The sequence below is a fragment of the Armigeres subalbatus genome, chromosome 1, assembly GCF_024139115.2.
Source record: "Armigeres subalbatus isolate Guangzhou_Male chromosome 1, GZ_Asu_2, whole genome shotgun sequence".
Lineage (NCBI taxonomy): Eukaryota > Metazoa > Arthropoda > Insecta > Diptera > Culicidae > Armigeres > Armigeres subalbatus.
The window spans coordinates 318,400,632-318,419,167 of record NC_085139.1 but is presented as its reverse complement, the minus strand read 5'-3'; the positions used below and the strand labels follow the sequence as shown (position 1 = coordinate 318,419,167).

The 18,536-nt window shown below is 41.3% G+C and overlaps 2 protein-coding genes across 5 annotated transcripts in view; one reads left to right on the top strand and one right to left on the bottom strand.

The window, feature by feature from the left end:
• Positions 1–16,004, top strand: part of LOC134207977 (protein shifted) — a 53,926-nt gene extending 37,922 nt beyond the window's left edge. For all 3 annotated transcript variants that reach the window (XM_062684080.1, XM_062684081.1, XM_062684079.1), the window contains exons 6-7: positions 15,467–15,670; positions 15,729–16,004. In XM_062684080.1, the coding sequence (XP_062540064.1) occupies positions 15,467–15,670; positions 15,729–15,772 (248 nt within the window). In that variant the 3' untranslated portion in view covers positions 15,773–16,004. The remainder of the gene's footprint in view (positions 1–15,466; positions 15,671–15,728) is intronic.
• Positions 15,942–18,175, bottom strand: LOC134207979 (5-demethoxyubiquinone hydroxylase, mitochondrial). Of its 2 annotated transcripts, none has more exons than XM_062684083.1 (3): positions 18,092–18,175; positions 17,838–18,011; positions 15,942–16,445 (listed from the first exon to the last, which is right to left on the bottom strand). In XM_062684083.1, exons 2-3 carry the CDS (start codon positions 17,983–17,985, stop codon positions 16,015–16,017), a joined length of 579 nt encoding a protein of 192 aa, XP_062540067.1. In that variant the 5' UTR covers positions 17,986–18,011; positions 18,092–18,175; the 3' UTR covers positions 15,942–16,014. The 2 variants fall into 2 exon arrangements, with proteins under 2 accessions (XP_062540067.1, XP_062540068.1); XM_062684084.1 differs by having other exon boundaries at positions 17,838–18,007; positions 18,092–18,170.
• Between the last annotated feature and the right edge of the window lie 361 nt (positions 18,176–18,536).

Below are 18,536 nucleotides of genomic sequence, written 5' to 3'. Positions count from 1 at the left end.
TTTGCGCCTGAATCAATCAGAATATTCAGTGTGTTGTTTTGTCGTTTATCGTGAATTTTTATATAGGGTAGGAAATTATGTTCATTTTCTATTACGTGTTCGTGTTTTGTGTTTCGGTTGAGCAAAAATTTGATTCTACGTCGCTTGTTTCTTCATCTGAATCAATTTCCTGGTTATTCAATAATTTCCGGTTGAGCGTCAGTCTGCTTTTTAGTGACGGATCAATTTCCATTTCGTTCTGCCATTTGTATTCTATATTTTCCGATCTGTTCTGGTTAGTATTGGGAGAGTTGGAATGGTTTTTATAAGGGGTTTGATACTCTTTGGAAGGTTTTTTATTTCTATCTTCGAATGGGATATTTTTGTAATCAGGTTTATTTGGCTTAGGGTTTGATTGTCTATGATTGTGTAAAGAGAGTTGTGTGGAGATTTTTTCCGCAGAGACAAATTTGCAAAGGAAAGCGTAAGCGCTTTCGATATTTTCCGGTTTCGCTGCTTGAGCGTAGCCGAAATATGGATGTTTCAAGCCCGATATGAAAGCGGCCAGAACATCTTCGTCAATAAATTTGCAAATTATCGCCCAGTTATCGTTATAATCTTGGTTCTGTCTAGCTATTGTTTTAATGTTTTGCATTATTTCCCTTGTCCGTTTATAATACCTATGTATACTCATGTCATCATTTTGCTTATTAGCCCAGAGTTGGGCTTTGTAAGTAACTAACTCTTGGCGATCGCCAAAAGCTTCTAAAAGAATAACTTTTACCTCTTCGAAATTCAGTGGGTTACCTGCAAGGCACACCACGTCTTTGCATTGCCCGTTATTTTGTTAAGTACTGCTTGTACGTAAATTTCAAAAGTTTGGGCGTTAACTATACCTTCGAAAATTTTTAACGTATTTTCGGCAGCGGTTATCCAAGATTGCAGTTGTTTGCGGTTGCCGTCGTATGATGGGATTGATTTAATTGGGTCAGGTATTCTAAAGATATCTACCGGCGTATGGTTTGGCTGAAGAGAATAATTTGAAGTGCTAGCAGGGTTTGCCATATTCTGCAACATGGTTTCGTGTGATTGTTGTTTTGATGACATCTGCATCACGGTTGAATTTAGATTTGCTATTTGAGATACTAACTGTGCGAGCACCTGCTCGGTGTCGCTGTTTGTTGCCCCTGCTCTTGCATTTCGTCGAGCGACAACTTGTCTAGGTTAATGTCGAGATTTGCTAGCGGTATGTGAGCTAAATCCCCAGAATCGTTTGAGCTTTCACTATTGCTATCACTTTGTTCGTCGTCGCTTTTAGGGGGGCGTATCGCGAACAGGATATTGTGCAAATTGCTCATAAGTTTTTGTGAGTTTTCAATAAAAAAGATTTCCGACTTGTCGTCTATCTGGTAGTGCGTCAAGTTGGGACGGAAGAATCGTCTATCTGGTAGTGCGATTTTCCGCAGAGTTTTTGCGTCTATCTGGTAGTGCGCAAAATCTCCTCGCAAGTAGCTTTAAGTTAATATGAGCGACGGTAGGCGTAGAGTCACCACGGTTTGTCGACTATCAGTGCATCAAACCGGACAGAAAATCGTCTATCTGGTAGTGCGTTTTTACTGGGAGGTTTTGCGTCTATCTGGTAGTGCGCAAAATCTACTCCAATGACTGTAAGCTGACCCACTATAGAAACAAAAGTTACTTACGGTTTTATGCTGTCGTGTCCTTGTAGTTCGGGCTGACGTTGCTGGTGCTCCAGATGTTGTGCGCCGGGGGATCCTCAACTCAAACGGTAGTTTTCACTTTCAGTCCGTCGATGCTTACGCGGAATCACTTTAACGATCAAAATCGTATTTCCACTGTTAATACGCACAATCACTCAGCCGACTCCGGACGGCTGCGCCAATAAAGTGTTTAGACCTCGGGGTCTCTTAAAAAAAACTTTTATTCACTAATTATTATTTTAACATAAATATACTAAATGATTATTATCCTAGAACGAACCACTCTCTACTACTTGCACTGACTAATTGAACCGTATCGCTGGTCGATCGGTGATATTTAATAATGTTAACTGCTGACTCGGCGCATCGCTATGGGTCGAAGTCCAATGGATCAGTTCTGCTGACGTTGGCGGTGGCATGATTGGGTCGATGCCACCCAAAGTGCTGATGGTGCGGTACTGCAGGTTGGCTCATGTGTAACTCTATATCCTTTTTGGTTAATTTATTTAACAAATGTTTTCAATTGGCATACTTCCCAGATAAATGGAAAAACGCCAAAGTTGTTCCAATTTTGAAGCCGGACAAAAATCCAGCTGAGGCTTCTACTTCTTCTTCTTCTTCTTCTTCTGTTTCTTCTTCTTCTTCTTCTTCTTCTTCTTCTTCTTCTTCTTCTTCTTGAGGCTTCTAGTTATCGCCCAATCAGTTTGCTTTCTTCAATAAGCAAACTGTTTGAAAAGATTATTTTAAATAGAATGATGGTTCATATTAATGACAATTCTATTTTTGCTGATGAGCAATTTGGTTTTCGCCATGGGCATTCAACCACTCATCAGTTATTAAGAGTTACGAACTTAATTCGGCTCAACAAATCTGAAGGATATTCGACTGGAGTTGCTCTTCTTGATATAGAGAAAGCATTTGACAGTGTTTGGCATGAAGGTTTGATTGTAAAATTGATGAATTTTAATTTTCCTCTGTACATTATTGTAGTGACCAAGAGTTAATTCTTGATATGTTTGGTTGCTGTTCGTATTGCAACCATTTTTTTTTGCGTCGGTACGTCATAACAATGTTCATAAAACTGATTTTATGTACTCTCGGCAAATCACAGCGTGTAGTGACCAAGAGCTAATTCTTGATATGTTTGGTTGCTGTTCGTATTGCAACCATTTTTTTTTGCGTCGGTACGTCATAACAATGTTCATAAAACTGATTTTATGTACTCTCGGCAAATCACAGCGTACTGCGATTTTTCACTAGTCAAAAAATCAATATTTGTAGCTCTTAAGAACGTGTTCATGGAAGCATACTGTACATGATATGTAAATGTTTCAAATATGTTTTTACATCTGCACAACATATCATCGTATTCTCCACATCTTTTCCCTCCTGTACTCTTCAAATATTTTGCTAAAATAAAATTCAGTTACATTTGTGCCCAAACTGTAACCAAAAGCAATTTATCTTGAAGTGTAAAACTTTTTGAGTATTTCCAGAATTAAATGCACCCGCTTCACTTAATAAATGCGTATTGATATTTAATGATCATCGTTCCATACGTAATACCTATGATATATTAAATTTGATAAATATTTTATTCAAATCCCAAAAATAGTCGATTCCAAAAGCAATGCAAAACCAACACACATACAATCCAAATCTAATCGGAATCCATTCCCAATCCAATCCAAATACAATTAGAATCTGATTCTACCCAATCTAAATCCAATCCAAATCGAAATTCAATCTAAATCCAATCCAAATCGGAAAATTCAATCCTGATCTAATCTAATCCAATCCAATCAAATACTAATTCAAATCCAATCCCATTTTGAACCAAATCCAATTCAAATGCAACCGAAATCTAATTCTAATCCAAACCAAATCCAATCAAAATTCATTCTAAATCCAATCCAATTTCAGTCCAAATCTAATCCAATCCAAATCCAATCCTAATAAAAATTCAATCCTAATAAAATTCAATCCAAATCAAATTCAAATCTGAACCAATTCAATTCAAATGCAATCTATATACAATCCCAATTCAATCCAAATCCAATCCAAATCTAATCCAATCCAAATACAACCTGAATCAAATTCAAATCCAAATCCAATCCTAATCCTATTCAAATCCAACCCAAGTCCAATGTACATTCAATCCAAATCCAATCCAAATCCAATTAAAATCCAATCCAAATCCAATCCAAATCCAATCCAAATCCAATCCAAATCCAATCTAAATCTAATCCAACACAAATCCAATCCAAATCTATTCCAATTCCAGTTGAAATCCAAATGATAATTATATCATATCCAAATAAAAATCCAATTCAAATCCAATCAAAGTCCAATTCATGCTAAATCCAATCAAAATTCAATACTTATCTAGTCTGAATCCGATCTAATTCCAATTAACTTTTTTTTTGCCAATTAACTTTTTTTTTAATTTAGATTTGAATCAATTAGACCATGTTTCTTTCACTTAAAACAGACGTGTCAAGCATCTGTTGCGTAAGTGAGAAGACATCAAAATCTAATCATTTATTTTAATCTTAAAATTGGAAATCCTCCGTGTCATTTATCCATTATAAAAACCACACAAATTATGTTTGTCGAAGTTCATATGAATGTCCTTTTGTACTCCTGCTTATCAATATTTTCTCATTGAATTTCTTTTGTTACAACATCTTTCTCTGTCTCAGTTTTTTTTCTTAGGATAATTTAAAAACTTTGTAGCCTTCGCAAAGCTATTTCTCAATTCTGGAGACCTCTCACTCCGAATTTATTCCACAGAGACCTCTCACTCTGGTTTTTTAAGTCGTATGCATCTCGCTCCAGCAATCATATATTGCAAAGAGTCCTCAGGTTAATTTGTTTGGATCGGAGACCTCTCGCTCCAGCAATTTTAAGTTTCAGAGTCCTAGTTCGCTCTGAATATTCGTTGCCATGTTCTTTTGTAAACCAATCGACAAATGCATCAGTTTGAATTTCATTTCATTGAATTCCAAATGATTCTCATGTCGTTCAATATACTCACAATTCAGGGAACTTCTACTGCGCCATGTAGTGACCAAGAGCTAATTCTTGATATGTTTGGTTGCTGTTCGTATTGCAACCATTTTTTTTTGCGTCGGTACGTCATAACAATGTTCATAAAACTGATTTTATGTACTCTCGGCAAATCACAGCGTACTGCGATTTTTCACTAGTCAAAAAATCAATATTTGTAGCTCTTAAGAACGTGTTCATGGAAGCATACTGTACATCATGGAAGCATACTGTACATGATATGTAAATGTTTCAAATATGTTTTTACATCTGCACAACATATCATCGTATTCTCCACAATTATTAAACTGATCCAAAATTATTTATCAGATCGCTCACTGCAGGTAAACTATCAGAATTCTAAATCTGATAGATTACCTGTAAGAGCTGGTGTTCCCCAAGGCAGCATACTGGGGCCCATTTTGTATAACATTTTTACTTCTGACTTACCTGATTTACCACCAGTGTTGTGACGGTTTTCTCTGGCTCGAAATAAACTGTTTTGAAAGCAGTGATCATTTTGCACAGCTTCAAAGCTAGAATATATTTTCCGTTATTTATTATTAAACTAACGATATTTATATAATTAACTTACAATCTAGTTTGAATTCAATATTCCAGCAACCGATTCCATCACAACTCTAAACTTATCCAAGCTAAATTTATTGCTTTCGTGTGGAAGTATATGGCATTACCACACATTTAATTGCCAGTGTTGCCAGTTTCACGAAACTTATCAACTATTCTCAACAACCAGGGTGTCAAAAATCTTTGTTTGCAGATGACACAGGTCTCTCAGCCAAAGGGCGAAGCCTTCGTGTCATTTGTAGTAGATTGCAAAAAAGTTTGGATATTTTCTCCACTTACTTGCAAAAATGGAAAATTTCCCCGAATGCTTCCAAAACTCAGCTTATAATTTTCCCACATAAGCCGAGAGCTTCTTATTTGAAACCTTCTAGCAGACATATTGTCACTATGAATGGGGTTCCAATTAATTGGTCTAGCGAAGCTAAATATTTAGGACTTCTGCTAGATCAAAAATTAACTTTTAAAAATCACATTGAAGGCCTTCAAGCCAAATGTAACAAATATATTAAGTGTCTATATCCACTTATAAACAGAAAATCAAAACTTTGTCTTAAGAACAAACTTTTGATTTACAAACAAATTTTTAGACCTGCCATGTCGTATGCTGTGCCAATATGGACTAGTTGCTGCAATACCAGAAAGAAGGCACTCCAGAGGATTCAAAATAAAATTTTGAAAATGATTCTGAAGTTGCCTTCTTGGTATAGTACCAATGAACTTTATAGAATTTCTAATATTTATTTATTCATCACCGTATTCGACACTACATCGTACAGACTGTACTTATCTCCTAATATAACCTATCTTATAACTAAAAAATTCCGTTCATCAGACTTTTAAAAACATGTTTGGAGATATTAAAATCGTAAACATCTGAAGCAGAGTTAAATGAGCGAATGCAGGAGTCTAGCGGATTGTTATAACCATAATGCGTACGGTGATACGGAACGGCCAGTAAGTTAGAGTTCCGGAATCGTCTGGAGGGAACGTAAAACGGTATCTGCCCAAGGATCTCAGAACAGTCGATGTTGCCTTCGATGACGTCGAAGATAAATAAGCATTGCATTTTTATTCGTCTGGTAGATAGTGGTTCTAAGCCGATCAGTTGGCACCTTTCAGAATACGCAGGAAGATTGTTGGAAGATTGTGAGACATTGCAACAAATGTCCAACAAAATAATTTCCAATTTTAGTCAAAAATCGTTGCAATCTTCTATTGCAACGATTAACTCCTTGTACCCTTAGTATAAAATAGGTTAAGATTAGTTTAAGTTGAAAACATTGTAATTCCTACATGGTTCAATTCAACCAGAGGAAAAATTCTAACTGCCAGAGGCAATTGAAATGTATTAATAATAACTAAAAATATAACATAGCAAATAAGGATGATAGTGTTAAGAAAACACGGAACACCTAGTCTAAGAGATGAATGCATGTATTAGATAATTAGCAAATAAAATTAGTAAAAAAAAAAAAAAAAAAAAAAAATGACAGTTGTGCGTTGTTTCCGTATCGAGTGGTGTGCCCCTGAAAACGCGAGCACTTTTTAACTTGGATTCCGTCAGGAGTGACTTAAAATTAACAATTTGATAACCTAGCTACACTATTTACACTACGAGAAAAAATTGATAACCTAGATTGGAATTAGCGCCCTAATTAAAACCTGATCCGAATGCAAGCAACTATCCCCAAACTTTTCTTTACACTCACCAAAGCGTTCATGTAAGGTTTTTATCCCGGCCAGACGGTGGACCTCGGATGTTCTTGTCCTGGGAGGGGTGTTAAGGATCATCCTCAGGAATTTGTTTTGGACCCGTTGAAGTTTGAGGTGGTGAGTTTTAGCGCAGCTCTCCCGGACCGGTATGCCGTATTCGATCTCAGGGAGGATGATTTGCTTGTAGACAGCAAGCCTTTTTTTCAGGGACAAAGATGACCGGCGGTTGATCAAAGGGTAAAGTAGTTTCAACAAAACGTTACACTTTGTCACCGTCTTGTCAACCTGTTGCCTGAAAATAAGCTTGCTGTCGAGAGTCAAGCCAAGGTAGGCGGCCTCATTGGCCCATTCCACAGTCGTCGTGCTATTGAGGATGTTATTGAGGATGAGTTTACAGTCCCCAAGCGGAACAAGTTTAGGGGATTTAGAGTGGGGGGAAATGATGACCTGGGTCTTCGCCGCGTTGATACAGATTTTCCAGCTGGTCAGGGCATCCACTCTGTCAGCGCATCCAGACCTCGTTGGAGTTTTGTCACTAGCGCTCTGGTCACTCTACCGTAGTAGAGGATGGAGGTGTTATCTGCGAACAGAGATAGAATGCCGCCTTCTGGAGGTTCTGGCATATCGGAGGTGAACAGATTGAAAAGCAGGAGCCCAAGGATACTGCCCTAGGGGACCCGGAATGTCCTTGTCGACAGGTAATTGTTGATGGTTTTCACCAGGTATTTAGCTGGGAAGATTGTAGCGATGTAGTTTGTACACCAGGCCATCATGCCATACATTGTCAAATGCCTTCTCGACATCGAGTAAGACCATGGCGGATGTTTTTGAGACAAACTTGTTCCGTCTGAGGACGTTGGTAACTCAAGTCAGTTGGTGTACAGTTGACCGACCGCATCGGAAACCAAACTGTTCCTCGAGCAAAATGTTGAGATTTTCGGGAGACTTAAATAATAGGTGAAGCATTGCTTTTTCGAATGGCTTGGATAATCCCAAGAGAAGGCTTATGGGACGATAACTTTTGGGGGAGGAATGATCCTTCCCAGGCTTCCGGATGGGGATGACTTTCGCTGACTTCCAGGACAATGGGAAGTAGCTGAGCCGGAGACACTGATTAAAGATCAGCGAAAGGTGCTCAAAGAACGGAGCACTAATGTGTTTGAGCTCGAGATTCAGGATGCTGTAAAAGCCTGGGGCCTTCATGTTCTACGATGATTTTTCGTCAATTCACCAGCTGAGATCTCCAACTCCTCCGAGAAGTCGTTGGGAATCAAATGGATGTTGTTAGCATGCTCGTTGACAGCTGCTTTATGTGGACTGACGATGTTCTGCCCAAGATTGTGTGAGCTGACCTGACCTATTTCAGCGACCTTCTCTGCAGGAGTTTCAAGCGATCCTTAGAGTCATTATTGTCATAGAATGCATTTACACTTTAACCCAGCACACGTGCATTGTAGTTGCCAAACTACCACACGGTAGTGTACTGGAGTGTCGGACTCGACCGTACCGGTAATACCGACTAAAATCCCTTGGGCTCCGCCATCGTTTCCCCCAGGAACTACCTCCCAGTACTACTTCTGGGGGATGGCAGTACTTACCGTACTCGCTCATTCTTGCGCCATTATTGTTTAGTGGGATTTTAGTATTTTGGTCATTTTCCAGAACGGCTTAGCATAATCTGGGAGAGTGCGGATCCTATTCAAGAAGTCGTTATTTTTGAGGTCCACGATTCTGGCCTTGATAATTTTTGTGATTCAATTGCAGCGTGCCTTAAGCTCAGGCAGTCCAGTACGCTGAAACTGCCTGCGAGTGACATTCCGCAATCAAATCAAATCTTTGGTGAGTGTATCGATGTTTAAGGAGTTGCTTACCTGCCGAGCCGTCGGGACATGCTGCTCTCTGGCCACTGAGATTGCCTCTTCGATGGCGCACAGCTGGCGGTCGATACTTTCTGGCGTCCCTGAACGCACCTCGTGATCGACGGTGTTGTCGACGCACTGCTGGAACCGCTGCCAGTTCACTCGATGGTAATTTAGCCGTAACTGCTGGTGCCGATTGACCGAGGAGCCCACTTCCGCCACCACCGGATAGTGATCCGAACTGAGCTCCTGGTAGACGACCGGCTGCGAGACGTGGCTGCGTGGCCCCATATCGTTGCTCCAGATGGTGCCGTTTCGATTGCAGCGACTGTTGCCCCAGGCTTGACGTTTGGCATTCAGGTCGCCGGCAATGATATACTGGCCTTGCCTTCGCGTAAGCTTGACGATGTCTCTCCGAAGAGCAGCCGATGATCCATCACCGGCTTTGGCATGCGTTGAACAGTATACCGCGATGGCCTCGATGACACTTGTGCAATTCAACATCGCTCATAACAATCACCCATCATATTTTACATTGCTTACACTCGCGACTCACTAGGATTGACCGCCCGTAAAAGTGTATCTCGTACGATGGCTGCTGTCATCTGTCATCTGACTGAGGAGCAGAGGTATATTAGGCTTGCTCATGTTTATAGGCCTGTCCAATGCCACACATCTCCCCCTTTCTCTAAAAAAAATACTGGCATCTTATACTTTAAGGAAAAAAACAACAATTCCGACATAAAATGTACAATGCGATGACTCTTCCACTATGATATAAGGCCATCTTGCAGCAAACAATCACTTTCGTCACATTATTGTACTGTAAACGTCTCATTTCGTAATCGAAAAACACATTGGATACACCATTATGGGTGCCAAATCTAAATATGGAGAATCACTCTCAAGACATTCCCGAGTAATGACGTATCGACTGTACCCTATTAATACAAACCATCACTACTACTACTTCTACCTGTACTTTGAGCACACGTCTATTGAACTGTGTATCTGTATATGTCAAACAACCAGCGACATGAAACCAAAAAAAACGCAACTGGACCGGTATCGATAAACAGCTTTTAATCAAAGCAAACTTTTCGAGTACTTTAGACCTTTCGGATTCACAATAAAATCATTTTTCTTGCGGGCGTCCCACCAGCGCAGTGGAAGAATCTACTGAATGCGGGCGTCTCACCACGCAGAATTGTGATCATTACGATCCACAATAACACCATTCTTCTTGCGGGCGTCCCACCAATGCAGAGGAAGAATCTACTGAATGCGGGCGTCCCACCACGCAGAATTGTGATCATTACGATCCACAATAACACCATTCTTCTTGCGGGCGTCCCACCAACGCAGAGGAAGAATCTACTGAATGCGGGCGTCCCACCACGCAGAATTGTGATCATTACGATCCACAATAACACCATTCTTCTTGCGGGCGTCCCACCAACGCAGAGGAAGAATCTACTGAAAGCGGGCGTCCCACCACGCAGAATTGTGATCATTACGATCCACAATAACACCATTCTTCTTGCGGGCGTCCCACCAACGCAGAGGAAGAAACACTTAAATGTGGGCGTCTTTTCACGCAGAACTGTAATACATCTACAGCTACACCAATCAAACTCTTTTTGATGAACTTTTACATCGCGTCCACATATTTTTCTAATGATAGATCAAAAACATTCAAACAGAACTCCAATTTATTTGTGAGTCATAACAATATTAGCCATCAACAATATTCACCTAATCGAAATATTGCTAATCAATTGCAATGAACTTAAGTCACGCGATGTTATAGGAATTTTCTTATCACAGCATTATTCCATTTGAATATAATTAGATACAAGTGCGATTGTTATTGCGTGTCCTTGATAAATAAAGCTATTGTAATCAAGAAGAAAACTTTGAAACATTTTGTTTGAAAATGACAACACTGAAATTATAACACATAGAACAAATGTTGCATCGTACTGTGTGTGAATTCATCTCATCTTGGAACAATGAAATAAAGCACCAAATTCATCGGATCTTTTTACTATCGACAGTGTACACTGCTAAAAGAATCACAAAAATAATAATAAACCAACCAATTTCTTTTTATTTCTATGGTTTTGATTGGATGAACATTTGGCTGTAAAAAACTGGCACAGTTACCCTAGTTAAAGAAATAGAAACTTGAAAACTGTTAATTATGGAATAACCATTTCTCATTGGTGTATTAGACTACTTACAGAAAATCACTCCTATATTCGTTATTACTTTTTTCGGTTTTACCAAACATTTTTTCCGTGTGTATCGATAATCACACTTCTATTTAGAGAAAATCTATACTTATACTGGATCGTGTTGGCTTAGCTGACAACGAAGGAAAACAGGGCAACTTGTTCGGAGCTTAATCATTCGACTTAATTATCGTCTTTTCGGAACAAAGTTAGAACGCTTTTTATACCGAAATTGGACTTTCCCAACTTCGGAAGTAGTGCGCTAGATTTGTCTAAAGCTGCGCGAAACAACGCATCAATTAGTTTGACAGATAAAACTTCGGAAGAAAGTTCGGTTGGAAGTCCCGACTTCCGAATTCTAAGTTGGTGCTACGCCGACAATATCTTGCGCACGTCATACACTTGATGTAAACCATCAACTAAATCAAATCGACGTGATCGGATCCAATAAACTGCTCCGTTTAACTAATCGGAAGAAAGTCTCACAAAAACCACTGTATTTGACACAGGGGATTGAAGAGGTGGCTAATTCATCTACCCATCATTTATTAAATATGGCGTACAATGCTTACACTCGCGACTCACTAGGATTGACCGCCCGTAAAAGTGTATCTCGTACGATGGCTGCTGTCATCTGTCATCTTACTGAGGAGCAGAGGTATATTAGGCTTGTTCATGTTTATAGGCCTGTCCAATGCCACACAACACTGAGCTGGAAGCTTGGAAGCAGACGACAGTTGATGTTGTAGCGAAGAGCGATGGCCACACCGCCTCCCCTGGTCGGCCGGTTGAGTTGCACGATGCGGAAGTCCGGGATGTTGACGTTCACCTCCAGTTTTAGGTGCGTTTCGGTGAACGGTGAACGCCACGTCTATTTCATTCTCCTCAAGGAAATCCTTCAGCTCAATTGTTTTGCTCTTTAGCGAGCAAGCGTTCCAGTTGACCAGGCCCACCCTAGCAGCCATTTTCAATGATGAACATGCCAAGAGTGAAGACCTGGTCGAATCGGGTTTTGCAACCACGCAGCCGAGTGGCGAGCTGGGAGAAGATTGGCATCAGCTGCTCCGGGGTGTAGAGCGGAGCAGATTCTTCTGGTGGGACAGTTTGATTCTACGGCTGCCGACGAAATCCAGGAGGAGGAAGCGGGGGCCATTCGCTGGAGGATGGAGCTAGTGGTGGGGCTTGAATCGATGCTATTGCTGCGACCAGTTGCTTGTGCGGCTGTAACGGTGGAAGTACTGGTACCGCTCGTCGGGGTGCCGTGATAGCAGGAAGGTTTCCCTCGTCGATCACTGGAACACGGTTCCTCTTCGGATGGGCTTTGGTTGATGTTGTTCTTCGGATTTCCAGGAACTCCGCGCGTTTCGGACAGCCTTTCGTTGTGACCCGATGTTTTTCGTCACAGTTGGTGCACTTTGGATCGGCCACCTCCATCGGGTGCAGTTCACCACACTTGTTGCAGCGCGCGGCCACGTGACAATTCCGGGTGCCATGTCCGAAGTTGTAACATTTGATGCACTGTGTCACGTCACGATGCACGGGCCGGCATCGCTCCCAGCCGACATCGGTGTAATTAATCATTCCGACCAGCTTCAGATTCTTGAAGGTGATGGAGCCATGCTCCTGATGGACCAAGTAAAGCTGGTCTCGGTATTTTCTCACCCTGTCGTGGCGAGCGATTTTGTGGACGGCGACAGGTTTGAGGCCACTACTTTCTAGCTCGGTGATAAGCTCTTCCTCCTTCATATCGTGGAGTCCTCGCAGCAAAGCCTTGAGCGGCTTCGTGCTGGGGAGGTCATGAGTGTAAAACTCATACTTGTGGACCTGTAGGAACTCCACGATAGATTTGTGGTGATCTTGATTAGCAGACATCACCTTGACTCCATCGCTGCAAAGCCAAAACGTGCACTTGAGGCCCTTCGCAATAAGCTGGCGGATTTTCGGCCGCAAATCCGGTGGATCACCCTCAACGAAAACAGGCGGGCACTTCTCCTTCCGCTCCTGTTGTATCTGCGGCAGCTGTTGCTGCTGCTTCTTTTTATTTCGGCGGATTGCCGGCGTCATCAAGCGGCAACAGCGAGAAGAAAACAGAACAGAATCGAGTTTAATTGCCTGTGGCGCAAAGCCTAGAAAGAATGCTAGCCGTTGGTACTAATTCATTAGTTCTAGTCTCTAAAATGAGCAAGTAGTAAAGAAATAATCATTTACCACCAAAAACGGTCATACGTCGTGAAATGAGCGTACAGAAACATTAATTGTGGGGAGAGAAAATAATAAAATCATGTGCTGACTGTCGTCTGCTTGGTCGTGGCTGCTGCTGCGGCTGCCGTGTTTTTGTTTTTCTTTTACTTCGTGGCAGATTGAATGATAAAAAGAAATGTCAACCGTTCCCGTCCCTGGCGAGAACACGTTGCTCGGCAAAAGCTGCTTGGAGGGGTTACTCTGGCCTCCAAGAGCAGTGCGCTTAGGCACTTTTTCCGTGACCGAGTCTCCCATGATGGGCCCGGGAGAAAATAACGCCAACGCGACGAAACGAGTAAGACGGCTGGCAGGGGTAGTTGTCGAGTTAACCGGATCAGGAAAAGCACATATATGGCCAGATGGCAGCCAAGAAAGGTTGATTGAAGTCTCCAAGCAATTGCTCATCGCTGAGCGTGGAGACGTGACCTTCTAAGAGGTTTTTCCCAGAACAGTGTCCCTGCAGGATTACCACCGCTTGTCGGAATTTTACTTCCGCAAACGGGGCCAACGTTAAACGAAAGCACGGGTCCAATCAAAGATCATAACGGGATCAGAAGGGTACAAATAGCGCTGAGAAGCATTGATGAAATTAAAATAGCTTCGGGTAGTATAAAAAACTTCCTTTAGCAAAGAGAGAAAAGAACTGCACAGCACGAAAGTACGATGCGGTCTGATTTCAAAAAGCTTTGATGACCTTGAGAGAAGGCTGATGGGACGATACTTTTGGAAGAATCCTTCCCAGGCTTCCGGATGGGGTTGACTTTGGCTGACTTCCAGGACGACGGGAAGTAGCTGACACGGAGACACTAATTAGAGATCAGCGTGAGGTACTCAAAACACGGAGCACTCGTGTGTTCGATTTCGAGATTCAGGATGAAGTCGAAGCATGGGACCGTCATGTTTTCATGATTTGATATACGGCGTCAATTCACCAGTTGAGATTTCCAACCCCTTCGAGAAGTCGCTGGGAGTCAGTTGGATGTTGCAAACATGCTCGTGACGGGTTTTTCGTTTTGACTGACGATATTCTTCCTAGAAGCTGACGAAGTGTTCCAATACGTTGGAACTGGCTGCGAGTGACATTTCGCAGACAAACTACCAATTTACCGACTCAGCCGAGTGAGAGGATCCGATCCCATGATCATGTAGTGGCCTTCCTCCATATTGTTGTTCCGTTTCGATTACTACGATTGTTACTCTTGATGTTTGGCATTCAGGTCAACGCCAATGATGTACAGACCTTGCCCCCGCATTAGCTTTGCGATGTCCCTCCGAAGTGCGACTAATAATCCATCGCCGGCTTTGGCTTGAGTTAGGCATGACGTCGCGATGAGCGTAATTGTGCCGACATAATTGATAACTTCAACACCGATGACCTCGATGACACTCAGCTGGAAGATTGGGATCAGGCAACAATTGGTTTTGAGGCGCAGGGCGATTGCCAAACTTCCTTCCGTGGTCGGCCGGTCGAGGGTCACGGTGCAAAAGTCCTGAATGTTGACGTTCACCTATACGGTTTCAGATGCGTTTCGGTGATTAACCCCACGTCAATTTTCTTCTTCTAGAAAAAAATCCTTCAACTTGATTGTTTTGCTCATAAAATAACTAAAGTTATAGAATTTCAAGTGAAAATAAGAAAACAATGTTAAAATAATTTAATTTCAATTGCAGCATGCAAGTGAAGTTTCAACACGTGCACAAATTTGAAATTCAATCGCAGTGGGCTGAGATGGGATACCAGCATTGCATCTCACGTCGAAAAACCTAGACCAACATTTGAAAAGGGCGTAACAGCCAAAATTTATTCCTTCTGATTCTTCGTCTACATATATAGCTTTATATGTGGACAAAGAATCCGAAGGAATAAATTTTGGCTGTTACGCCCTTTTCAAATGTTGGTCTAGAAACATTCGTTTCTTTTTACATCATTCAGTTTTCACATCATTCAGTATTCGTTTCTTTGAGCGGAAAGTTGGATTTTTGCCTCCTACGCAAGTAGATTCGGATTTCATTTTCAAAAAAAAACTGTTCCTAATATTTCTCGCCTACATTTATATTAACAGCAACGCGTATGCCATTCCAGCCAAGTGTGTTATCCCCTGCCTGCACGATGGAAAGTGCAAAGGAGTCAACAAGTGCCGCTGCAAACCAGGACTGAGTGGAGATCACTGCCAAATTGGTCGTCGCCAGCGATCTACCTGCAAGAGACCGTGCAAACATGGGACCTGTAAGCCGGATCACACCTGCAGCTGTAACCACGGATGGTTCGGGAAGCTTTGTAATAGACGTAAGTGTCTCGATTAGGAATTGCTCTTCTAGTATTAATCATCACCGTTCAATTGCAGGCGAAAAGGAAAAACGCAATGGCTCAAAATTACCCAAACGATAATTGAAGGGTATTCGCGGGCTCCGCCCACATCTCGCCTATAGGAGACAGATTTGATTTCTGGAAATCACCAAAACCACGGCCCAACCCTGTCTAGCTTATCTATGTTCTCAATATAATTGTTCTGGAGTTTCTTTCCAGCCTCTCGCGAGAGAGATAAAAGCAGCCTGCATATGTGTATTTTGTTGTGATAAATAAACGAAAATTTATAGTTTCTCAGTATTAACCAAACGAACACACGTGTTTCACACCCGTTCGGCTACTTTTATCGCCACGCGACAACCGAACTTGATCACGTCCGTCATAGCCTTGTAGAACGGCGCCTGCTCGGCCCCTTCCTGCAGTCCAATGTCGTGGTGCTCCTGTTCGTCGTCCCGAAAACGCTGAATCGTCTGTAGCAGCTCGTGGTCTTTGAAGTCGGGATTGTCCATCAGCTCCCGCAGCTGATCGTTGTAGTGGTCGACGATTACGGACTCGACGGCCACGGTGCACGCCATGGCCGCTTTCTCGCCGAGCAGAGCACTTCCCGCGCCAAGGGCAAACCCAGCGATGTTCCATAGGGGAAGCAATGCCGTCGGGCGGGCACGGTACTTGTTCATCAGTCGGTCGAACTCTGCTTTGTGCACTTTCTCCTCCTCCCACATGTGTTCGATCATCTTACCCGCTTTGGTGTGGCCTGCGGCGGAGCAACGTGTGTAGGGGAATGGATTTAGACTTGAATCAGGTAAACGGTTTAAACAACGTCTTTGGAATCATAGACCGTTGCTTCCATAGCTTTGATCATCGTACATCTTCAAATAAACAAACATGTTGTGCATATGCATAAATCGAGTTTCAGACATAATAGGGAAACGGTTCGGCACTTCATCTCATAGCTCCCATTTCCATCCCATCAAAAACAAAGCAATAAAAAGCGATTTGATTTGTTTTTTTTTATTTTTATGATTTTTTTAAGCAGTGAGCTAAATACAGTTGTTCCTTTGGCTGCAAAAGCCAACCATTTACAAGATTTTATTAATATTTTAAAACAGTGTTCATCAAAACAAAAATATGGAATGGACATTGCTCAAATTTCCAGCAATTAATTCCAGTTGTTCAACCCAATGATATATACAATTTTAGCTGAAAAATGATATGAACAACTACGCTTAGGATGATGGATTATTTGACGACAATGACACACTTTGAATAGTAACGCTAATTTTCAATATGGTACTTAATAAGACAAAAATTTCAAAACGACTTATCTGCTATCAGCTCGTCAAATCGTCGTTTGAATCCTTGTTTACAAAAGCAGATGAGTCGTTTTGATAATTTTGTCTTGTTATGATGTTTTGTTCATTTTTTTTCCTAAGTCTTGAATAGAACAAAAAGATTTGTTTTTTTTTAACCAAAAAGGTCGTTATAACTTTGAGTTGTATTTATATTAGAATTTGGCCGGGATTCTGCCAAACCGCATGAAGCGCCAATTGCCCATTTTCTTGCATACGTTTTCGTTTAGGAGATTCAATTAATCACATATCCTTCCACCCTTTAACTGATGATATTCAACACCATTTGTACTATTGAATTGATGTGAATGCATTCTCGTTTTCATTCTACAAACAAAATATTACAAGTCAGTCAAAAAGACGCTTGGTGCGCTTTTGCTATACCCCGACCATTCGTAAATCGAAAAAATACTGCATAAACTCCTGATAATTATGTTATTTGTTCATATGCGTTCATCCGATATATAAAAATATGAAGGAATTATTAATGAATATGAACAAAGTTAAATGCAATTGAAACATTAAAGGGAATGAAAGAGGCTTAAAATATTAATTTAATATTTAGAATAGATTCCAATTTATCAAAGTATTACATTTTGCTCGGGATAGCACAATTTTAGAAGATGAATTTAATCTTCGTTTACACTGCGGACTATCTTGATGACATATTTTTGATAGATGATTTAAACGACATGGACGAACTCCGTAGTCTAAACGCAGCATTATTCGGTTCGCACTTCGCGCTGAATCATCAAAGTAAACATGAATCGAAACGAAAGCGAAAAACGCGTACTCACCCAGCACCGCCAACTGGCCCTTGTAGATCTGGTTCGCGCCCAGCTCGCCGGCATGATCAACTCGGATGATCCGGTCAATGGTATCGGAACACCGCTGGACTCGATTGCAGGAGCCAATGTGTAGACTCCGGACGCAAATACGTTGCATTTCGTTGCCGTATCACTGGGCGCTGTCTTGGGGTAAAAATTTCGGTAATGTTACGCAACCATATTTCAACATAACACGAACTGCGATGCAAGATGTATTTACTTACTTGAAGTTTATTGATAATTTAAATTTATTTGGATAGTAGTTCTTGTATTTATTATGATTTACGGATTTACCAAAGCACTAAGTGCCTTGTCTTGATCCAACACAAACTATTCAACAAAACCCGCAAAATGTAAACAAAACATAAATAAAAACTTTCGAAACCTTCAAAACCATTTTCAAATCAAAAGGGCTTAAACCGCTTAAACGCGCAGGAAACAAGGTTTACACAGTCTTCTGAAGGTGGGAACTGAAGTGCATGTATTTTATACACTGAACTAAAATATTGTCTGTTTCCTTCACTCAGGAAAATCGACACATACTTTGGGGCTGTCCACAAACCACGTAGACCGAAATTTCACATTTTCAACCACCCCTCTCTTCCCTAGTAGACTTTCATAGACTTTTCCGAAACCCCTACCCCACCCCCATGAAGTCTACGTAGACTT